Source organism: Poecilia formosa, unplaced genomic scaffold (assembly GCF_000485575.1).
Source record: "Poecilia formosa unplaced genomic scaffold, Poecilia_formosa-5.1.2 Scaffold297, whole genome shotgun sequence".
Classification (NCBI taxonomy): Eukaryota; Metazoa; Chordata; class Actinopteri; order Cyprinodontiformes; family Poeciliidae; genus Poecilia; species Poecilia formosa.
Genome location: NW_006800236.1, coordinates 860,182 through 883,513, shown reverse-complemented (window position 1 = coordinate 883,513; position 23,332 = coordinate 860,182). Strand labels below are relative to the sequence as shown.

Below are 23,332 nucleotides of genomic sequence, written 5' to 3'. Positions count from 1 at the left end.
TCCAAGTTATTTATGATGCAAGTCTGCCTTACTTAGTGAGTTTTCCGCAATCTGCGTAAACATGGTGACCTGATTGCTTACACCTGTGAATCAGACGTCTGCAGACAAAGTTATACGCAGCAGAATTGATATGCATTTCCAATAATACATATTGATGTTTAAACCCATCTTTGCCCAGATGTAAGATATAAAGCACGTTTCAATTTCAATCTAAATACAGTTCGAATTAATTATCAGATATAAATTGAAATGCAAAATTGAATTTTAACTCAACACTTGAATGATAACGAAACTTTATCTCAAATTTTAATTACATATGGAACCTGATTTACATCATCAGATCAGTTGTGCTTCTAAATGCTTCAAATCTCATTAGTGTTATGCACTCATATTAAAATGCATTAAAATGGCCATTTTCAAATCTCTAGTCAAAATACTTATGCAAACTTTGCATTTAAATATGTCAATTCAAATTTTCTGTAAAAATTGTAAAGTCCTATCGGCACTTTTCAGAAAGGACTATAATATACTCACACATTTACTGTAGAATGAAGAAGCTGATCCTCGATGTTGACACTGGAGTCGATGATGCTCAGGCCATCATGATCGCCCTCACTGCTCCAGATGTGGAGGTTTTGGGGATCACCTGCACCCATGGCAACACTCTTCTGGAGAACGTCCTCACAAACACCCTGCGAGTCCTGAAAGTCTGCAACAGGCTGGACGTACGTCGACACAGAGGTTTTGTTGGTCTGGTTTGTTCACTTTGCTGGATGTTTTACAATTACACGCTCTGTCCAACAGATTCCAGTTTATGAGGGTTTCTCGAAGCCTCTGCTGGACAGAAAACAGCATGCGTCGGATTATCAGGGGAAAGACGGACTGGGGGACGTCCCAGACCCAGACGCTCCAGGTGTGGAGCTGCTGCAGAAGAAGACAGCTGCGCAGGCGATGCTTAAAATTGCAAGGGAAAATTCAGGAGAGGTGGGAAAATCACGCTTTTTTTGTCACCACAGACGCAAAACCGCCTTCGGCACGGTCCGCCTCAAGCTCCAAATTTATATTTATCGTGGCTTGCAGGTGATCCTTGTGGCTACTGGACCCCTGACTAACCTTGCAGTCGCTGTGCAGCTGGACCCTTCCTTCCCCAAAAATCTGAAAGCGCTCTACATCATGGGAGGAAACACCGAATGTGGGCAAACTTTTTTTTTATTTATTTTTTTATAGAAATTCAACCCCTGGAGACTCTTTTATTTACCCACCTGCTTTATCCACGCTTACAGCTCGGGGTAACACCACTTCGTGTGGTGAGTTCAACTTTGTGGCCGACCCTGAAGCGGCTTTCATCGTTTTGGACCGCTACACCTGTCCCACCTACATCGCTGCGTGGGAGTTCAGCTGCAGGAGCAGCCTCCCATGGGTGAGACCTAAAACACAAACGCAATGAATAAGAAGATTTACTGCTTTAATCCTTGTTTAATTATTTTACTTACATAAGAAGGTTTAAGAGAAGGAAAATGGAACAAAAGAAATTCTACCCGCCTTGATGCATCACGTTCTCTCAAAAATTAGAACAAAGGACAGAAATTATTCTATGTAGTCTAAAAGGCATTTGGAAAACTGGAAGAAAAAAAAAACCCATAATCTGTAAAAATGCCATTTGCATCACCAAAATCAAAGATAGGCAAGAATACAATTCAAATAAGAACGCAGGATAGTTTTAAATGTGTGACAAATGTCATGTGGGCTTTAATAAAAAGATGGAAACAATTGAATGCAACTAAATATTTACTTAAATTATTTTTCTAGTCTTTCTGGGACGAGTGGCTGTCCGTAAAGACAGAGAAGGCTGCCTTCATCAGGAAGATATCAGAGCTTTCAATGAAGGTAAGTTCAGTATAACGCAATTTCTTTGCGATTGTTTGCAGCAGCTGCATTGTCTTGCTCAATGTGTGCGCAGAAAGCTCGTTCAGATGAGTATCAAAAAGAAGTAACAGCTGGGCAAGGCTTTAATCCCTGCGACGTGTTCGCGCTTGCCGCTGCGGTCGACGACGGCTTCATAACGGAGAGTGAGAAGGTCAGCCTCCGTCGCTACTTTTTTTTTTTTTTTTTAAATCCCAGCTTGGTTAAAAGTGATTCCTCCGGCAGGTGGCAGTGACAGTGGAGCTGAATGGGAAACACACCCGGGGTATGATGGTGCTGGACTACATAGAGTGCCTGAAGAAGGAGCACAAGGTCGTCATCATGAAAACAGTTGACCTGGAGAAGCTGAAGAAAATGCTGTACGACGCCGTAAAGTAGAAACATCACCATGAAACACGAGGAGAACCTGAAACGAGCTTTTGGGTTTAGAGCAAACATTTTTCAGAATCCTTCAGCCTGCATTAATCTGCATAAAGAGGAAAAAAAAACTTTGCAACGTTAACAACTGATTGGGTCTTTTTTTTTTTTCTTTCTATAACTTTAAAATTTAACCCTGTCAATTGGTTGCTCTGGATTATATTTTAACATTAAGACAGTACAACGGTGTGAATGTTTCTTTTTTTTTTTCTCCTCTACCAACAGATTTTTGTGATTCATTCTTTTTAATGAACAGAAACGAATGGATGAAGGATGCAGAACTATAGTTGCAAAATAAACCTCTGCTTTCACATACAGATGTTTTTTGTGTTTTTATGAATACACCAACTCCCTTGACCGTCACCTTTTCTGTGATTGTAAGATCTAAAAAAAAATCTAATCAAAGCTTTTATTCTCTGGCTTCTAGTAATGAGGTAAATTTTGATCAATTTTGAAATAAACTGCACTCGCACTTCGTAGCAACCTAAAATCATTTCAAGCTGCAACCATTGAAACTGAAGCAGCCTGTTGAAACAGGTTTTCTGTCAGTTCCAACCTGTTGGCCAATTCTTTTCGTTATGATCATAATTAAGAGTTGCTTCATCTGTGTGGGTTTTATAACATTAATTGAATTTGGCATTAAAAGTATAAATTAGTTCATATTTAGCAAGTGAGCTGTTTTTTTTTTGTGTGTTTTTTTTTTGTTGCTTTTTTTCTTGCATGAACTTGTCATGTTATGATGCTACAGTGCATTTGCAAAGTATTCCCAGGATCTCAATTTTTGGACATTTTATGTTAGACTCCAGTTCTAAAATGCATCAAATTTCTTTTGTTTTTGCTTTAAAATCCTGTACATGATTCTCCATAATGCAAAAGTGAGATAATTTATTACAAACAATTTAAGTAAAAACCCTTCAGGCGAAGATTCAATGATAACTAAGGCAGTCAGAAGAGACTTAAACCTTAATCAATTCTTAAGGTTTAAATCAGTGCTGATACATTGACATTCCAGAGATTTGATGGGAACTCCAATGAATATCACAAGAAAACTGTTTTTAAAAATCCCCAGTAGAAAGAAGGCTTACACATGTTGAAGAACTACAGGGAGATGTGGGTTTCTCCTCCAAGCACCCAAACTGAGGTAGTTTAAGTTAATAAAACCCTTTATTGAAAGTGCTTTGGAATGTACAACTTAAGGAAAAAAGAAAAAAAAACGTCTGCATCCCATGTGTCTCCACTTCATCAAGCAGGATTATCTGTTTGTTTTTTTAACACAACTAAAAACCAACATTGTTTTTTCTTCAAAATTACACCTTTCGGCTTATATTACAACAATTCAGCAGTCACACAAGGAGGACATTGATGAACGTCTGGTTTGTCCAGTTTTTTTTTTTTTTTTTGTCTGGAGAAAGTACAAACACGTCGCCGTTTACTGGAGTTCACCAGAAGAGCTGACACAACCAAAAGGAGCCAGCTCAGCCTCAATCAAGCCAGAGTCTCAGTTCTCCAAGAGTCAGCCAGAAGTCTCTCTCAGTAACATTCAGCTAGAAACAGAAAGTCGGTGACTTTTTCTCTTTTTCTTTTTGTTTGTTTTGAGTTCATCTGGAACCAGCTTGCATCCGATTAGAAATTGAAAAGGTTCCTACTGGACTCGGTACTTGTAAAACCAGCAGAGACCCTGGGTGAAGTTCCAGCCCAGAGATATAGAGAGGAGGTAGAGGAGGCCGAGCAGAGCAAAGGGGTAGAGGAGCACCACAGTGTTCGACAGGAAGGGCAGAGCTGTAAGAAAGAAACCGTTAAAAACACACCTTCACCTAAATTCTACCCTGTGGCAGAAAAAGACATTTTTGTTTCCTGCAAGGCAGAATCAATTTGATATGCATAAGTCTCACCGTTGTAGCCCAAGAAGGTGATGTAGAGATAGTAACCGATGGCGATGAGCCACAAAGTGTTCCCAACAAAGTAACCCAGGAACCAGTCTGAGTTTATTACCACGAGATCTGTGAAAAACAAAAACAAAAAAAACCCCCCAACAGATCCACATAAAGAGTTTGTCTGCAGATCCACACAGTGCAACACAGCAAGAAGGAAACAACATACTCACGGTTGATAAAGAAAAGCTGCAGAAAATGCAGAATGACTAGAAGTGGGTAGAAAGCATTTAGATGGACATCAAATGCGTAACCCCACTCGACGTCAAAGCTTCTGCTCGGGTGTTTCAGCAGATATTTGTTGCTGATAAACCTGGAAAAGAAAATTACATTTTAGCGCGTCTGTAAGCGATCGCTTTGGTTTTTTTAATCACCACGGTAACTCACCACATAAGGGTTGATATGAGCAGACCAACACCTATGCAGTCGACAAAGACCACCCACAGCAGCAGCTTCAAAGTCTCCACGACTCCCATTTCCAGAACAAGACCAAAACCGATCGTTGATACTGCAAAAACAAAGAAATGTGAATTGCGCTAATTTAAATGTTTAATTTATGAATCAAATGCAACAAGTTCAGGTTTACCACACAGCCAGATGCTGAGAAGGACCAGAAATGCGGGATCATCCCTTGCCCACTGGTCCTTTGTCTGTTTCCTGTAGTGGAAGTTGCGGTAGACCCTCTGTGGCGACGTGAACAGATAGAGCATCTGCCACAAGGCGAACTCAAAGTCCATGTGTCTGAAATGGAGAAGTCGCCGTAGGTATTTGTAGCGCTTGGCACCTGCTGTGTGGCGGGCAGCATCCCTGGAGCTGGGGTCGCCGTTACTCTGTGGCGAGGTAGTCGGCAGCATGGTGCCTGAACACAAATCAGAAAACGGCAGGTTTAGAAAGGCAGCAATCAAAAATCTGAGTTAACAACTCTCTCATGCGGGATTCCTCCATTTTCACGTCACTTTTGTCTTGCCATACTACTTGCATACCAGTTGCACTGTGGATATTCATAACTGAAAATGTAATGAACATGTATTGTTATCACATACATTAAGTTTTAAAGCAGCTTACATAAATCTTGCAGAACATTTATCTGCAGTATAGTTGTATCATGTTTTACAAACCTTCTCCAACAGTACAATTTCATAATACATAACCAGCTACATGCATTATACATGTCTACACTCGCATTGTGACTCAGACACAACTCAAATAATGATACTTATATCAAATAGAAACCATTAATAAGGAGCTAAAAACTAAATGAGAGAGGTAGCACGAGCTCCAACTGCTACATATACAATGCTTAATCAAAACCTACGAATTATGCATCTCTTATAATATATATACCAGTAAAATCCCTTCTTGACTGTACTGGATCAAAATATACTCATTCACAAGCCATAAAATATTATACATCGTTTTTATTTCACGTTGTTTGCTAACAAACACCAGCTACCTAGCTTGTTGCTAACAAGTCTGAGAATTAGAGAGGGCCTGTCTAGTTCTATCTAAAACCGGCACCTGGCTGATATTTTAATTAACAAAAAATCATTTGGCAAATGAATAATTACCTAATTTTGGTTTAATCCTCCTCGAAAACAAACAATTACCCTTCTAGACTCTGTAGCTGCTTGGAAAACGCTTCCTGGACTGTCGCGAAAGTGCACACGTAGTTACTTCCGGTAAATTCTCCCAGTTCATCATGGGAAATGTAGTCTGTGATTTCCAGTCGTTCTACAACCCCTTTTCCGTAAAGTTATCAGTGAAACCTGATGCGTGCTAGTGAAAAAATGTGTGTTAAAAACTTACAAGGCTTCATTACAGAGGAACTGTTGCGTCAAGCTGAAAATCTAGGAAAAACAAAGAGTTTCGGACACAATTTAGGAGATTTCAGTGCAATATAGTAGATCTCAAAAGCCTACATATCTAAACATATTTTGTTATTTTAAAAAGTACGATGAGAAATAATTTAAGAACTTTTCCATAATTCATGCTTCATAACACACACGTTTCCAAAAAAGGTAATGCAGATCAATCAATGTTGCGCAGGATCAGAACTCACTTTCTGGAGGAACATGTCGGTTTAAGGTGATTCTGCTAAGTAGCCAAATCAAGTCAAAATTCTGAGATTAAAGTCAGAATTCTGCAAATAATAAATAGGCAAATTAAATAAATTTTAAAAAATCTATGCGGACAGCCTGCGTGGCTGTCTTGGTATAAAAAAATGTGATGGACCCTGCAAAGCTTAACTTTAATAGGAAAGCCATTCATTCAACTCACTACTTACATTACACACACTCTAAACCAGAACGTTGAGAATAAAGTTAGAATAGATTTTTAAAAACCTCTTTCGTGAAACACATAGAGAAAAAATATTTTAAAAATCATTCATAATAATAACAATAATAATAATAATAATAATTGTCCAATAAGCATAAAACTTATTAAACATAATTCAGATAGTGTCGGTCTTGAATAAAAAAAGTTAATAGGTAAAGAAACTTTTATTGTGAAAATTCAGGATGCATAGCGGAAGTGAACCGCAGCGTTTCCGTTGACGCCATAGTCGCTTCTCCGGTGAAATAACTAACATCACCGCTGTTCTGGTCGAGAAGGCCAAATAGCAAAAGGTGAGAACCAACAACACATTTTACATGTATGCAGGTGCAGACAAATATGTTAAGCAAGCAGAAGACGGATGAAAAAAATATATTTTGAAGCGCGTTTATTTTGGTTCCGTGTAACAACCCTCACTGTCAGTGTCCTTGAGTACTGTTAGCTAACGTTATTAGCTCCCTGGGAGATTCATGTAACCACATCGTTTTCTATTAAATAAAGTCCGTTATTCATTAAGTAGCATTTTAAAAACTTAGACTAACATTAAGTCCGTCCTTACCCCTGCAAATGTCGGAGAAACGTCAGGTAATTCACTTTGGGCGCAAAGACACTTGTTATTGTTGACAGGAGCTAACTATTGATTCAGACTAATAATGTTTCTCTGTTACCAGCTTCATTAGTCAGTATTACTTCTTCTATTACTTATTTTTACAGCACATTCTGCAGTTGTCAGAGACATTTTTAAGCACCTTTCGCCTTTCTCTGCTTTGTTCTGCTTTTATCATTTTACAAGAGCTTCTTCTTGTCATTGATTACTAATGAATACAATTTCAAGTCTTAACACGTTTACAATAATATTTTGGAACAAAGAATGACTAAAAAGTATCCCTCTCAATTTTCTTGTTAAACAGCTTAATCTTCCTGTTTTTAGTTTGATAGTAACACCTGACTTCTGTCAAGCATTAATGTTTTATATTCAAATGTCTACAATGTTTTAGCAACTTCATGCATTTGAGTCAGGAACAGTCTGAAACCTAGGAAAATGACTTGAATCTCTGGAAATTTAATAAACAAATCTTCTCTTTATTTTTTTCACTTCTCAATGCAGTGTATTCTGTTGCATGTCACAATAAACCTCAGTATTTTGCCTTGCAGCGTCATGTTGCGACTGCCAGCAGTTGGTCGAGCTCTTGCCGGGGCTGCAAAGGGCAGCCTGGCTCCTTCCAATCCCAGTAAGATCCAACAACACTTGCTATTTAAGTTTTATTGCCAAACATCACATCTTTTTATCTTATTGCTGCAAAAAATTGATTACTTTTTTGCAGCATAGTAGTAAATGTCAAATATTTTGTTTCTGTAATTGCTGATCAAGTGAAGCAGTTTTAGCTAATCGTTCACTTTCTTTGTGCATCTTTAGTGCGCTCTGCTGTGCGTGCTGCCAGCAACATGGTGGAAGTGTTTGTGGATGGGAAACCAGTGGAGGTGGAGCCTGGGACCACAGTCCTGCAAGTAAGAATCCTCAGACGGGTTTGATGCAAACTAAAAGAGTTGTGTGTCGTGATTCATTTGAAAGTATTTACTAAATGTAATAACTGATGATTATTTTGATCAGCTGAAAGAGACATTATGATCAGGCCAATACAGATATCAGCTCTTTCTTGAGGTCTGAATGGCTGATTGGTTTTCTTTTCAGGCTTGTGAGAAAGCAGGGATTCAGATCCCGAGGTTCTGCTACCACGAGCGTCTCTCAGTTGCAGGAAACTGCCGGATGTGTCTTGTGGAGATCGAGAAAGCCCCGAAGGTATTTTTACATTGGGCTGAATGTGAAGTAGTATTAAACTTATTTGGCATCACCTTGAGATGGTTTATGACAACGTTTATAACAGATGTGGGTATGCTTGTGCTCTCCAGCCAGTGGCAGCCTGTGCCATGCCCGTCATGAAAGGTTGGAATATCCTCACAAACTCGGAAAAGACACGCAAAGCCAGGTACAGGATTTAGTGACCACTGTGTGATTTTCACAGTACAATGCTTTTAGGATTTAGAAGATGGCAAATAAACTTTGTGAACGTGTCACCCATTAGAGAGGGTGTGATGGAGTTCTTGCTGGCAAACCACCCACTGGACTGCCCCATTTGTGATCAGGGTGGAGAGTGTGACCTGCAGGTAAAGTTTGCCTCTGTCCACAAGAAAGACTTTATTAGGATCTTAAGCCGTAGATGCTAGGAAAGTGAAATCTGTTTTCAGGACCAGTCCATGCAGTTCGGCTCAGACCGCAGCCGTTTCACAGAAGGGAAGAGAGCAGTTGAGGACAAAAATATCGGACCGCTCATCAAGACCATCATGACCCGCTGCATCCAGTGCACACGCTGCGTCCGGTGAGTCAACCATACATCCGTCTGACCAGGTCAGCTGATCGGCAAGGATTCAATCATTGTTTTTCTGAATTGTTTCCCAGTTTTGCCAGCGAGATCGCCGGAGTGGAAGACCTGGGAACAACGGGAAGAGGAAACGAGCTGCAGATCGGGACATACGTGGAGAAGATGTTCATGTCAGAGCTGTCCGGGAACGTCATAGACGTCTGTCCTGTCGGGGCGCTGACCTCCAAACCCTACGCTTTCACCGCCAGACCATGGGAGACGAGGTAGAACAGGGTTTAGTGCTCCTCTATGACCATGCAAAACGGTACATTTCTGTTCATTTCCATCGTTCTTGCAGGAAAACTGAGTCAATCGACGTGTTGGACGCTGTGGGCTGCAACATCGTGGTGAGCACAAGAGGAGGTGAGGTGATGAGGGTGATGCCCAGGCTGCATGAAGACATTAATGAAGAATGGATCTCTGATAAAACCAGGTGATGCACCAATACACCAAAACAGGAACTTGTCCCCCTCCCACAGATGTTTAATCAATTAATTAAATGTGTTCACAGGTTTGCTTACGATGGGCTGAAAAGGCAGAGGCTGACCCAACCCATGGTGAAGGACAAATCAGGTCAGCTGACGCCAACCACATGGGAGGATGCTCTCACTCGTGTTGCAGGAGCTGTAAGTTTTCTTTACTCTACTGGTTTCTGTTTAGCTACGTGCTCTAATTTGATGTGATTACCTGCGCAGCTCCAGAGCGCTCAGGGCAGCGAGGTCGCGGCTATCGCAGGAGGGATGGCGGACGCCGAAGCTCTGGTTTCCCTCAAAGATCTCCTCAACAGACTCGACTCTGAGAGCCTCTGCACCGAGGAGGTCTTCCCCATGGCAGGAGCAGGGTGAGGAAGGCTCCGCTTCCCTTTCACTTCACATTGTTCCTAAAATCGAACGGCGCTGAATCGTTGCTCTCTCTTCAGCACCGACTTGCGCTCCAATTACCTGCTGAACTCTCGCATCACCGGCATCGAAGAGTGTGATGTCCTGCTGCTTGTGGGAACAAACCCTCGCTATGAGGCTCCGCTGTTCAACGCCAGGATCCGCAAGAGGTAAGTGATTAATTTCTGTCTAAAGTCCTTGAAAGTGCTTGACATAATACTTTTTCAAGGCCTTGCATGACTTTCTTCTTTCTTGTATGCAGCTGGCTTCACAATGAGCTGCGTGTTGCCTTGGTGGGCCACCAGGTTGATCTGACTTATACATATGAGCACCTGGGAGAGAAGAGTTCAGTCCTGAAGGAGCTGGCCAATGGCACGCATCCGTTCAGTCAGGTGACTGACACACAAACTCGCTCGGATCATTGTGGACATCTCATATCCCTGGTCTATATAGGTTCTCCTTTCCTCATCGTCTGCAGGTCCTCGCAGCCGCAACACATCCGGTGGTGGTTGTGGGAAGCAGTGCACTGCAGAGAGAAGACGGTGCTGCGATCCTGAGCGCCGTCTCCACAATCGCTCAGAACGCCAGGACCAGCAGCGGGGTGGATAACGGCTGGAAGGTCCTCAACGTCCTGCACAGGTACGGCTTTGCAAGGCTGTAGATCAATGTGGAATGACGAACATGAGGTTGTAAGTGTTGCTTTGTGCGTAGAGTGGCCAGTCAGGTGGCTGCCTTAGATCTAGGCTACAAGGCCGGTGTTGACACAATAAGGAAGAATCCACCCAAAGTCCTGTTCCTGCTCGGAGCCGATGCTGGCTGCATCACCAGAGCCGACCTGCCAAAGGACTGCCTCATCATCTACCAGGGTATGCACACAAGAAAGCACACACGGCAAATATTTCAGCCATTCCGGGATTTTTAAGATGAATTTTCACCCCTCCAGGCCATCATGGGGACGTGGGAGCTCCTATGGCAGACATCATCCTACCTGGTGCTGCATACACAGAGAAAAACGGTACCTATGTCAACACTGAGGGCCGCAGCCAGCACACCAAGCTGGCTGTCACTCCGCCTGGCATGGCCAGAGATGACTGGAAAATTATCAGAGCTATTTCTGAGGTCAGAGTCAGTCCACTATCTATACTCAGAAGTTCTTTAGCGACATTTTTATGAGCGTTTGTTGTGATTGCAGTTGGCGGGTGTGACGTTGCCCTACGATTCACTGGAAGAGGTCCGGTCCAGGCTGGCAGAGGTCTCTCCCAACCTGGTCCGTTATGACGATGTAGAGGAGGCGAACTACTTCAAACAGGCCAATGAACTCTCAAAGGTTGGAAACGATTCTTCCTCTTCTCGCTCTCGGACACAAACGTTTTCCTAATTTTTCTCTTTATTCCCAGACTGTAAATCAGGACCTCATTGCAGCTCCTCTGGTGCCACCTCAGATCACCGCTAAGGACTTCTATATGACCGGTAATCTCAATGAATTAATAAAACCCTACAAAATGAAAACATGTGCCAAACCAAACGTACTTCTTCTTCGTTCAGACTCCATCAGCAGAGCTTCCCAAACCATGGCCAAGTGTGTCAAAGCTCTCACAGAGGGAGCCGCTGCGGTCGACGAGCCATCCGTCTGCTGAACACCTCCATCTGGCCTGAAACACAAGTCTCTGTTGTTCTATAATTTAAGCTTTTCCTTGTTGTATACATTACATTGTTTCCACTCTGTGAAGCAGCTTTATTCGATAATGCTGAGAAATATAAATAAAATCTTAAGGATGCCTTTATTCAATCTGCAGTGTTGTTCATTTATTATAATGTTTCTTCATAACCAATCAATCATTTATATAGCACTCTACACCACTACAGTGAAGAAGACCAAATTGCTTTACAGAGCCAGAAATAACATAAAACAGATAAATACAAAAAAAACGGCGCAGAACTAAATATGATTTGTCTCTTCATTACAGAATGCAGACTGGACACTGACCTTTAACGGCAATATGTGACCGACAAGAACCCGTCTTCCTGGGCATTTAATTGTCTAGAAACAAATATTGTAACCAGTTACAATCCAACCACTGGCTTAGCAAGTAGAGTTGTCGGTTGCGGTTCTGCCACCGGACAATTTGCCCCTGGGCAAGTCACTCAAACCTTTAAATGTATCTGTGTATGAAAGAGCGTTTTTGAGTGCGATGGGATGAATTTAGCTCTAGTGACTGTCGACTGACTGCGATGGTGTAGAAATTAAAGGTATCTGTTGATAGATATTGATATTTATCTACACAGTGGAGCCAAACCTGTATGCATCACATGCGATTCACTTGGATGTTGCTCTACAGCAGGTGCCAAAATGTTGGCTGAAACATGATGATCAATAACTGAAGCATGGCATTGATCAGATGCCCTCAGATATTTAAGTAATAATAATAATGAGATATAAGCATTTTCCTGTTGCTTGCGCATTCAAAACTACAAAAGCTCAATATTATATGAGACAGTGTTCCTGCATGGTTCTAATTCACTGCAAAGGTATACATGTTTCTTTAATGGAGCCAAAATAAGATTTGTGTTTGGACTTGGACCCTGTTTCTCTGGATAAATTGCTCCTGTCATATCCTGTCCACAGAGAAAGACCTCTTAAAACCAAACACAAGTGGAGAGTCACACAGGCACCCTGCAGGAGAGAAGACAGTCGCATCTGTGTAGTGTCAGAGGCTGTGAGGCAAGCTGATTTCTGTTTTTCTTTTACTCCCCTAGATAGTTTGGTTATTTTTTGCTTTGATCTCTTGTAAGTTGATGCTACATAACATTAGTCTGCAAATATTGACTCAGTCATCCTGGGTTGTTAACTTCTGAAAGGTAATGTGTAACTCCATTTTGCTTCCAATTTAGGGACTTTCTTGGATGGAAAGGGTGTGTACAAATAGCAAAGAATGGTTCCTGTTAAACTCCTCATTCTGGGAGCTCAGAACACTGGAAAAACAGGTAAAGTGGACAACTTAAGACTTCAAGGGGGAACAGAAAGCAGATTGGTTGTATGAATGTTCCTGAGTTAGCAAAAGAGAGGTTTCGGGGTCAGTGCTGGTTCAAAAGACAGAAAAATGGAAACTTGGCATGGTTCTGAAGCTGACCCATAAATGTTTTGCTGTCAGATTAGTGTGAGCATGGACAGGTTACATGTTTTAGATGGCGGACGTGTTTCTGATTTTTGCTTCAGTTTTACCACTGAGATGTTTGCATTTCTGGATCTCTTGTCTTATATATTGTCTTTTGTGTCGCTGTGGTCGTGTTCCATAGTGCCTTTGAAATCAAACATTTCTTCCCCTTTGGAACCACAAACTTCAATGTGTTTTATGAGAGTAACGTCTGATTTTACTGTGGAAAGAAAATCAAGCGCCCTAAATGTTTACTGCAAACCTTTTATTATTTCCCTTCCACTGCACAATAATGCACTACTTTGTGTTGATACAAACAGAAAATACCAATAGATCAATTGTTAATCTCTAAATGTGTTTCTTTATGAGAACTTAAGTACATTTTTTTTATGCTATCTTGCTCTCCTTTGCAAAGCTTTACAATTTCTTACTCTCAATTTGTCGATTTATTGTTTGCAAGCGTTTTCTTCAGAGTTTGCAGGATTTTGCATCTCAGTTTAATGCTTTCTGTGTTCTTAAGGCTGCTTCAATCGGATTATCTCTCAGAAGCACTGCCTTATGTGTGAAATTTCTTTTGTAAGTCAACATGTGTTATGTCTCGGTTTGGGCACTGTGCAGTGATCATGTCTGTTTTGTATCTCCAGCGCTGTGTGTTCGGTTTATAACGAAGCGTTTTATTGGCGAATATGACCATAAGAAGGGTGAGATTCCAGTAAATATTATTCCATTTCTGACATGGAGCGTACAGTAATGAATGACTAAGGTATTTCTACAGAGGTGACATACAGATGTAGTCGGACGGTGGACCAGGAAACTGTTGATCTGGAGATCTTGGATTTACCTTTTAAGGTAGGTTTTAAAAGTTATTTGTTAAAAGTAACAATGCATCTATTGGAAAGTGGTACTGATTTAATGAGAAACCAAACAAATTATTTCTACAACTATTCCTACCTTCTATACAAAGGCAGCATATTTAAGGTTTGGGTTAGCAAAAGATGCTATTTCCAAGTCAGTTTGGAGGCTAGTTTAGTGCTTAGCAAGTCTCCAAATGACAAAAAATGCAAACCTACTTTCACCAGCCTCTAAATATCATAATGGTAAAAAAAAAAATAATACAGAAATGAGTGTGTGAATTTTATTTATAAATCTAGCTTCTTACTTCCTCTTAGCATTTGTGCGAAACTAAGCTAAGCACTTCAAACTTAGGATACGGCTCAGAGAGCTTTTTTGACTATGTCACTGAACTAAGGCTTACATATAATGCTACCAATGGTTTAATTGTAGTATTTTATGACACATTCTGCTCCAGAGCTCAGAGGCTTCTATTGAGTCCTCCATTCGCTGGGCCGATGGTTTCCTACTGCTCTACTCTATCACTCAGCGCTCCAGCTTCCTGGAAATCCCTCGACTTAAAACGCTCATCGACCAAACCAAACAAAGTCTCGGTAACAATCACCATCTTCACTACATGGAGTCGTTCAAGTTACCGTATTTGCCTTAATTTTAGATAAAGTCTCTTTAAGGATCCTTGAACACATGCAGCTGAACCTTTGACCTCTCTGTGTTCATTATGTTGCCCTCCAGAGACAGTTTGTTCTCTGGTGGACATCTGTCTTTTGTCACCTACACACATGAGCAGCTGGAGCTAACACATTCCATGTTTGGTAGTCCATCCTGTGCTCTGTAGGCAGACTGAATGCCAAGGCATCGTCCTGCTCACTGCTGTTTTATTACCATTTTATTGTGTGTCAGTTTTTCCTACAGTGCTGGTAGCCAATAAGGCAGATCTGGAAGTCGGCAGGAAGGTGACAACAGAGGAGGGACAGAAACTCGCCAAAGATTTAGGGTTTTGTATACTTATGTTTGTGCAACTGCTCTTTAGAAATGTAATATTTCAATTTGCTTCCCTGCTGATTTTCTGTCTGTGTCTTATTATGTGCAGATGTGGCTTCAGAGAGCTGTCAGTAGCTGAGGCAGTTTTATCAGTGGAAGCAGCAATTTTCCAACTCATCAGGTCTGTTTTTGCATTTATTTAGTTTTTAACACAAACTGCAAAAACATTTTAATTTTACACTTTACCAGTCATGCATATCATATGGTTAGATCAAAATACAACCCTGATGCTGAAATTTTATGCAGCCCTTGTGGTTTTTAGCTTTTTTAAAAATGTTATTTTGTATTTAAACAAAATAACATATATTTTGAATGTCACTTAAATGCTTGGTCTACATAAAAGTGTAGACGTTTTTGGTCTACACTTTATGTACTTGTCATTGACAGGAATTTATATATAGCTGGTTTATTTCTGTACGTCTTGTTTTATTTTCTTTAGCTTGTTGTTTAGCTATTTTTTTTTAGCATGGTATGTTTTTGTTTTACTTGTGTGTGAAAAAGATATAAATGACCGAAATACATAATTAAAATTTAAAAAAATATATATATATATATATATAATGAGGCTTGACCTTAAACCAGACACTTATGCTGTCAAATGTAAAAATCTTATTGCCAGACAGTGTTAGGTTTGGAATGTTTTTCCTTAATAAATAAACATATATTTATAATCCATATTATTTAGTTCTTTATTCTGTCTCAGACTTTAAAAACTTTTGTTGGTTTGGGGGAGCTAAGAAATAGTTTATTTTTCTTATGTCTCTTGCCTGCACTGGCGTTGCTCATATGTTGTTTCATGTGCGACAGGCTGACGTTGGATCAGCAGCGCCCCCTACCTGACAGGCGCTCCTACATGCTGACAGTCCGCCATGCTTTGACCAGGAAGCTGACGCGCTCAAAGACCATGCAGTGGTGACAGCGGCAAGCTATTCAGCTGGGATTGAACTTTTAAGTGATTTTATCTGGAGGTATTTTATAAATAAAAGCTAAATTAACAATGATAAATTTGTATTTATATAAGGTTAAAAGCGAAATTAACTACGTTTTTTCTGTTGGTGTCTTCTCTTTTAATAAAACTGAAGTATTTGCTTACATAGATTTACGTGTTGTGTTGTTATGTGATTGTTCCACCAATAGAGGGAAGCAAAGTAAATTTTTCTCCCCGTCTTACCTTGCAGATTTTGGCCAGACCCATGAACTCCTTTGGTGTGGAGGGAGTTGTCTGACCCGACTCTAACCCTATAAATACTTTTGCTTTGCAAAATGCAAGATTTTATGGAAATAACGCCAGACTTTAAAATCAGATAGCTAATTCTTGGAATTAAATGATGATGATCTTGCTCTATGATGCAATACCACTCATTTATAAAGAAGCACGAGAAACTCAAAACACATGCGGTGAACCTGTTGTTGGAGTTCAGCAGTGGGACTGTGAGGAAAACAGCTGCTTGAACAGTGCCAATGATGATGTAAGAGCATGTAAAGAATGAAGCTGGCTTTCATTACCGACCTGACACTGCTCGACAGCGTCCCTGCATTTCCCCCGCAAGCTTCTCGCCCTTCTTTGAACTTATGAACTTCACGATCACAGCGAGGCATCTGAAGGGCGAGACGAGAAAGGGGAAGACGATGGGTGGCAGAAAATGAGGCAAGTCCTGACGAGGAAACAAAAAAAGAAAAAGAAAATCGGGGTTTCTTTGTCGAAGTTTGGTCTTTTTTTATTGGAACCACAATGAATGAGCAGTCTCTAACTATTTGTTATAGAAAATTGGAGGTGTGCTCACCCGCGGCTCTACAAATTTGTCCACCCTCATGGCCGTTTATTATACGTCAGTCACTCCACCCTATTACCACCAAGCCAACAAACCACAAGGCCCTTTGGTTGTATATATAAACACACATGTTAAAACTATGCAGAAAGTTGCAGATTTCAACTTTCAGCTTGATTTTCTTTATAAAGATAGATCCATACAATGAAGCATATGAAATCTATACTTGGTCAGGACTCTTTTTGTGTGAACTACTAGGCACTCTATAACTTTAATCCAGTCACATTTTTTTTTCTTTCACTAAATTTTCTAATAAGTAAGCTCAGATACAGTCTTTCTATTTTTAATAGAAAATGAAGGAAAGCATCTGGTTTTGCTCGTCATGTGGCTTCTTTAAAGCTACATGACGAGCAGAGACAGGGGGCTGACTGTTCCTGTTGTAATCAGTTCTTTTATGATAACAGCAAATGTCAAAGCAGGAATTTACATTCAGTGCCATGAAAGGGTGTGACAGTGAATCTGCTAAAGCCAGTTAACAAGGTCAGTTGCATTAATGGTAATTGAGAGTGCGTCTCACAATCCGCGCATCCTCCGCCTCGGAGTAGTTTTAAGCTGGGGTGCAACGAACCCGAACGGATTAGAGGAACAGTAAAACAAGCGAGAGGGAAGGGAAGGATGTTGATCAACAAGAGGTGATGACATCAGGGCAGTCACCAGGGAGACGAAAGGTCAGGACCCTCAAGTCAGCTATTTTTTGGCTCAGAATAGAAGATGAGTCATGCCCGCATCATCACATGGACAGCCAATCAGGAGCGGAGTATCAGTGCAAGCGTCAGAAAATGAACAGCCAATCATTAATCGTTAGACTTAGATTCAAATAAAAGTCTTTAAACAGTGAATAAAGCAGGTGAAATAGGAATTGAACATTTATTTTAGCAAATATATTTCTAAAGCGGAAATTTAGACTGAATTCAAGCATTGAGCAGAAAGCTTAACATGTTGAACTGAACATTTTCATTTTAACATCTGTTTTAAGTGACTTTATTTCATTTTTTTATAGTTGAATGTTGTGCAGCATGAATTGTTGGAAATGAGCTATATAAATAAAGTTGTATATCACAAGCATCTTGTGTGACATAAACACAACATGCTTCAAAATTGCCTGGAAAAAAATTCTTTATGGAAAAAAATATTTAATTCACTAAAATGACAAAATTATACCTAAATATCTACGAAATATATGTATACATTTCAACTTCTGTGTATTTTCTCAAGTTATCTTTCTTTAAAGTTAAAATTTGTTTAGAGATGGAATAGTGTTCTGAAGTTCTTGACACAGATTCATGAGAAATTTGCTCAAAGGATGATTTGAAATGCTGCTGAAAGAATTCTGCAAACAGAAAAGCTCTAAGTGCCAGGTTTAGGTTTAAGCCCTTTCATCAGCCTCCTGTCACACATCTGGTTTCCGAAGAACAGCTGTAAAAACTCACCTCCAACCAGCACAAACGAAAATTTACTGCATAGATGATGAACAGCATTTATCAGCTGAACATACTTTAGAACAAGAATAAACTAGGAGATGATCCTGAAATATCAGGTATTTAGGTTCTTTTTTATTTTTATTCAGAGGATAACCAGAAATGGGACCCATTCAGGCATTATTAGGTCACGTTTCATGTGTTGGGGAAGGGTGAAAACTGTTTTCAATCAGTAAAAGACGACTTCAATGAACATCTTTTCTCGGAAGGATCAGAAAACCTGATAAAATGGTCATAATCTGAGAAGTATGTGGCTGAGAAAACTCATCTATGCCTGTTGTTACTCCATCATAACAACCTCAGGATTTATTAGGTTCTACTGCAGATTGCTAAAGGTCACTTCGGTTATACAACACCGAGGTGTGGGTGGGAAAAAAAAATAAGGACGCCTTGTCCCTTGGGCAGATGCACCTTCGAAAGCCGATATGCGGATGGCGAAACTAGCCTGGGTAGAAGCGAAGAAGTGGGGAAATGGTTCACAAGATAAGAGTAGAAAGGAGGAAATGTGAGACTGAAACTGGAGAAGATAACCTGAAGAGAAAAAGCTAATTTTGAATCTTCTCTGACCCTTTTATGAACAATCTTGACAAGAATCATCTACTTGGATCTTGTCCTCGGTAATTCATCATAAACCAAATAAAACGCTAGCAGGCTTTGTTAGCAACTTAAAAGTGGGTAAAAATGTACCTTTCATGCCTCGCAAATGTCACATTTTCAAGCTTCGTTACCACTTCTCAGTTGGTTTTAGGCCTGTACTTTGACTGGTCCATATTAGCTATTTGCCATGATAAGATTTAAACTTGTAGCTGGATGCTTAGGGCCATGTTATTGTAGGTTAAACTCTTCACCAGTGTCAAGTGTTTTTCAGCCTCTACCAGAAAACATTTTGGAGTTTTACCTCATTTATCCCTTCCCAGATGCATTGACCACATGACATTCATGGTTTGGCAGATTATCTTATTGATCAAATCCATCTCATATGTAATCCTGAATGTATTTAGACGCACCTTTTCCTCCAGTAAGCAGCTCTGTATGTGCAGGAAACAGTAAGGTAAGAGTAACAGACAGACAGCTCTTGCAATGATCAGAGCATGAACAGGAATATGTTGTTTCAGATTATTGTTTGACCTTTTAAGACTCACAAGCAGGAGTGTTGCCAAGGTGGCGTTGCTCTGCTCATTTCCAGCTGGGATTTGTTATGTTAAGAACCGATTCAATATGGAGAGAAATCTGTTCCAATATTAATAAAGGACTGAAGTGGTGTAAAGTATTGTAGCTCCATCTATGATGAGGAAAGAAATACATTGTGATAACTCCGACCTCAAAGGTAACAATGTTGACAATCTTCAAGATTTATAGAGTATTTAAAATACAATGGGGATTTTTATAACCCATTGTTTGTACACTGCAAAAACACAATGTCTTACTAAGTAACTTTTCAGCAAGAAATATGAGTTTGTTTTAAGTCAATAATTCCTTAATACTGATGAAACAGTGCTTGGTCCATAGGCAGATTATTTCACTTTTAACTTTGGAAAAATGTCTTGTTATAAGTGAAATGATCGGCCAATGGAACAAGCACTTTTTTAATCAACATTAAGTAATTACTGACTAAAAACCAGCTGCTACATCTAGCTAAAAAGTTACTTTTGAGTTAGTTTTGTCTTATTTCAAGTCTCTAAGATATTTGGACATGCAACCCAGACAAAAACGTAAGATTTTGTGTTTTTGCAGTAGGACAGAGACAAAGCTACAGCAAACAAGTTTTGCAAAACATATAACCTTTGCAGAACATGAATATCTAGAATTAAACCTTCATCTCTTCTGGGTGATTTAGCCTGTCATGCGGTTGAACTTTAGCTCTTACATAAGGTCCACTCTTTGCGCTAAAAATCTGGTGGTTGAAGAGCACCTAATAGCAAAATCTAGCGATTAGGGAAGTAAGCCTTTAACAACAGTATGAGGGATACAGAAAATCTTTCTATTAAGTCATTCAGGTAAGTCTGGTTGCTTATGTCAAATGATAATTCACAAAATTACTATTTGTGAAATGAAATATGCTTAAAAAGCAGCGTAGAATATATTAAAACAAATCAAAGAAACATATTTTGACAGATGAGTTCATTCTTAAGCTGCATGCTTTAAGCATGTAGCTTAAACGGCTTCTTCCTTTCTAATTGGCCCTTCAGCCCGTGTCAGTAAAGAACTCACTAGTCAAGTTTCCATCAAAGTTTTTTAAGTGGATTACAAAGTATTGCATTAAAAAGTGTTGATAGTTCATCTGGCCTATTTCTCAGTGCAACTCGGGTAAAACCGTTGTTAAAGCCTTAATAGAGGAGTGATGTTGTGCTCACTCCCCAAAGGTGGAAATTCAGAAAGAGCAGGAGTTTTTAGAGACAGAAGCACAATTTCAAGGCATTAAATTACAAAGTAAAATTTCTTTTAAGTCATATTTTATGTCTGTATAGCATTTTTATTACAACTGGATGTAACACAGTTAATTAATTGTGCTATTAAATGCCACTGGGAAATGCATAATACTGCCACTTTAAATACACCCACAATTGTGCATGTTTAATTCAAGTGTTATATTATCTGTGCTTTCCTAAAATTTGAATAAAATTGTAAAATTAGAGTATCTAGAATTCAAAATGTAAAGAAAGAAAAACGAAAAAATCTGCTGAATTTAGCATAGAGAAATAGTTTCGTTAATCCTAGCTTAATTAAAACTTCCTAAACTGACGCTACGGGGAGGGGTTACACTGAATAATCATTAGCGCACGCAAATAATTTGTAGGGGTGTTAAATATTTGACGTCAAGGGGCGGGGCTGTATTGAATATTCATCGGCGCGTGGCTGGGAGCGCACGCGAGCGGAGAGGAGGACAGATGACGACCGAGAGCGGCTCCGCTGCAGCGCAAGGAGGAGAGACGCGGAATGATGTGTAAATCATCACATTTTCACGTTTGACACCGAGACAAGTTGCTTCGGCTGGACTCAGCTCATCTCTCCGGCTGTAAATAAAGGAGGCTGGAGCCGTCTGAAAACAAACTGTTTTTATTTTTAATGAGTTGATTTGAAGACTTTTCCCTGTCCATCTGTCTTTTAAGAGCAGCAGACAGACACAGACAGTCATTATGGAGTCTATCTTAGACAGTTTAACAGAGGAGAAACTCTATTCCTCCGGAGGAACCAACCTGTTGGACCTGGAGGAACTCAGCGACGGTGATTTCCTCACTAACGTGGTGAGTTGTGGGTCTAATTAGCTGATTGTCTGTGTGTCTTCCTGCTACGTTTGAATTAACGCACCCCCCGCACCCACTGTTCCGCCCGGAACCGGACCTCATGAAGGGAGGCGGATTTATGAGATCCTGGCACACATCCGGGGTTCAGACCCGGTGCATATGTGTGTGTTTTATTGTGCAAACTAATAAGTGTGACTGGAAGCACCAGCTCAGGCAGGCGAGTTACTGGTTAACCTGCGTGTTCAACTGGCAGGTGCTGCTTTTTCCTGCAACAGTACACCTTTAACATAATACAACAGTTTCAATTGAAAATCTGTATTCAAAGTCAGTCAACAAAATCATCCTGACTGTTCCTTCGACTTTAAGTGATTATAGGTATCTATAGACACTTTTGTGTATAATCGGTTTTTTTTACATATTTAATTTCATAACTGGAAATAATTAATACTTAATATATATTAATTAATATATTTATTATATATTATATATTTTATATTAATATATTTTTTGTTGTACAAAGAACACGGACGAATTTTGCAAAATCCGACCAGAATCAATGTTCCTTCCAATTGAAGATGTAGAAAGTGATTCAATCCTACTCTGCAAAAATAAATAAATACAAATTTATCAAAATAAATGTTGCTCCCCACTAAAAATCTCTAAGCAACAATCTGGGATACAAAAACAAATAAATGAAAAGAACAAAACAAATTTCTTCTTCTGTCACCAATTGTTGAATGGATGTTCTCAGTAGTGATATCTACTGTTTAAAATGAGTACTGCCTAATGCAACAGTATAAAAGACATCTCTGCTTCTGGTTTGTCAGTGGGCGGAGCTAATTGACCTGAAATTGGTTTTCTGTGCAAGTTAACCAATCAGATTAACCAAACCATAATCTTAAAGTGTTTCGCAGTGTACGACAGGAAAGGATCCATGAAAAGTTCCTAAAAATCATTCCAATACTAATGAACGGGAGACACTTTAAGTCATCCGAAGACGTTGAAGGCTAACAGTTTCAGCTATAATCAACATTTAAACTGAAAACGGGAGACAAGACATTGAGCTGATCAATAATTATTCAGGTTTTTATTAATATTTCTTTTACAGTTTTCAGAACATCACAATTTAAGTTTATTTTATTTTATTTTTTACCAAAAGGTAACAGAGTTCACATTTATCACATAGCCAGTTCAGTGGCGCAAAAAGTGGGTATGCAGCGCCTCGGGGCGCTGCACCAGAGGGGGCATCAAAACCCCGTCTGGAGGGGGCGGCGCGCCGATGGTGCCTTCGCATACACTTCACCGCGCCCTTACGCTCCTTCACATGTAAATGTAGCGAGTTTTACCTTTCACGTGTCTTCATCTCGGGGGGGAAGAATAGAGATATGTTTTCTAAGCTCCTTCACTCTTACGTACCTTCCTTGGGTGGGTGGGGGTTTAAGTTTTCGCATCCACCTGAATAAGATGTAGTTGCGCCCCTGAGCCAGTTTATAGATCAGAGCACGGTCTTAATGCGTCAATTTCTCCATTAACCCCAATGTAATAATCAAATCAGGTTTTCCAATAAGGTCCACAAGGGTCATCCCACACTGGACACTCATTTTGTTACTCTTCAGGAGAAATCTAGTAAGAATGTTTCAATTTTAATGTTTTATTTGTTACTATTAAATCATGCCAGGATTTTGGTTTTACGTCAGCCTTTTCTGTTTACACATTAAATTATGTTTATCCTACCTTTTTAACTTATTAACTCTACATCTAAATATTGGATTAATAAATACAATATATTTTTAAAAAATTGGATTCTCTTTTTTTTTTTTTTTGAAGTT

General features: G+C 39.8%; 5 protein-coding genes across 9 annotated transcripts in view; 4 read left to right on the top strand and 1 right to left on the bottom strand.

The window, feature by feature from the left end:
* The first annotated feature begins 450 nt into the window (after window positions 1-450).
* LOC103151974 (inosine-uridine preferring nucleoside hydrolase-like) lies at window positions 451-2,655 on the top strand. Its single transcript, XM_007572268.2, has 7 exons — window positions 451-725; window positions 805-984; window positions 1,081-1,192; window positions 1,284-1,420; window positions 1,810-1,887; window positions 1,961-2,077; window positions 2,149-2,655. The coding sequence occupies exons 1-7, from the start codon at window positions 549-551 to the stop codon at window positions 2,299-2,301; spliced, it is 954 nt and encodes a 317-aa protein (XP_007572330.1). The 5' UTR covers window positions 451-548; the 3' UTR covers window positions 2,302-2,655.
* Window positions 2,656-3,485: 830 nt separating this feature from the next.
* On the bottom strand, window positions 3,486-5,975 carry LOC103151973 (protein unc-50 homolog). Its single transcript, XM_007572267.1, has 6 exons — window positions 5,840-5,975; window positions 4,858-5,130; window positions 4,659-4,779; window positions 4,445-4,584; window positions 4,233-4,340; window positions 3,486-4,119 (listed from the first exon to the last, which is right to left on the bottom strand). The coding sequence occupies exons 2-6, from the start codon at window positions 5,123-5,125 to the stop codon at window positions 3,983-3,985; spliced, it is 774 nt and encodes a 257-aa protein (XP_007572329.1). The 5' UTR covers window positions 5,126-5,130; window positions 5,840-5,975; the 3' UTR covers window positions 3,486-3,982.
* Window positions 5,976-6,799: 824 nt separating this feature from the next.
* LOC103151968 (NADH-ubiquinone oxidoreductase 75 kDa subunit, mitochondrial-like) lies at window positions 6,800-11,687 on the top strand. The gene is made up of 19 exons (XM_007572262.2): window positions 6,800-6,898; window positions 7,761-7,837; window positions 8,023-8,114; window positions 8,299-8,406; window positions 8,517-8,593; window positions 8,690-8,771; window positions 8,853-8,983; window positions 9,064-9,249; window positions 9,324-9,458; window positions 9,537-9,651; window positions 9,721-9,866; window positions 9,945-10,073; window positions 10,166-10,295; window positions 10,382-10,542; window positions 10,615-10,769; window positions 10,847-11,022; window positions 11,096-11,230; window positions 11,301-11,373; window positions 11,449-11,687. The coding sequence occupies exons 2-19, from the start codon at window positions 7,765-7,767 to the stop codon at window positions 11,538-11,540; spliced, it is 2,196 nt and encodes a 731-aa protein (XP_007572324.1). The 5' UTR covers window positions 6,800-6,898; window positions 7,761-7,764; the 3' UTR covers window positions 11,541-11,687.
* An 88-nt stretch (window positions 11,688-11,775) lies between these two features.
* On the top strand, window positions 11,776-15,998 carry LOC103151970 (ras-related and estrogen-regulated growth inhibitor). 4 transcript variants are annotated; one of them, XM_016660771.1, is made up of 7 exons: window positions 11,776-12,888; window positions 13,703-13,759; window positions 13,834-13,907; window positions 14,368-14,503; window positions 14,811-14,904; window positions 15,001-15,072; window positions 15,759-15,998. In XM_016660771.1, exons 1-7 carry the CDS (start codon window positions 12,837-12,839, stop codon window positions 15,865-15,867), a joined length of 594 nt encoding a protein of 197 aa, XP_016516257.1. In that variant the 5' UTR covers window positions 11,776-12,836; the 3' UTR covers window positions 15,868-15,998. The 4 variants fall into 4 exon arrangements, with proteins under 4 accessions (XP_016516257.1, XP_016516255.1, XP_016516256.1 ...); XM_016660769.1 differs by having other exon boundaries at window positions 14,811-15,072; XM_016660770.1 differs by having other exon boundaries at window positions 11,776-13,759.
* A 5,121-nt stretch (window positions 15,999-21,119) lies between these two features.
* The window catches only part of creb3l1 (cAMP responsive element binding protein 3-like 1), a 31,767-nt gene continuing 29,554 nt past the window's right edge, over window positions 21,120-23,332 (top strand). For both annotated transcript variants that reach the window (XM_007572266.2, XM_007572264.2), the window contains exon 1: window positions 21,120-21,503. In XM_007572266.2, the coding sequence (XP_007572328.1) occupies window positions 21,396-21,503 (108 nt within the window). In that variant the 5' untranslated portion in view covers window positions 21,120-21,395. The remainder of the gene's footprint in view (window positions 21,504-23,332) is intronic.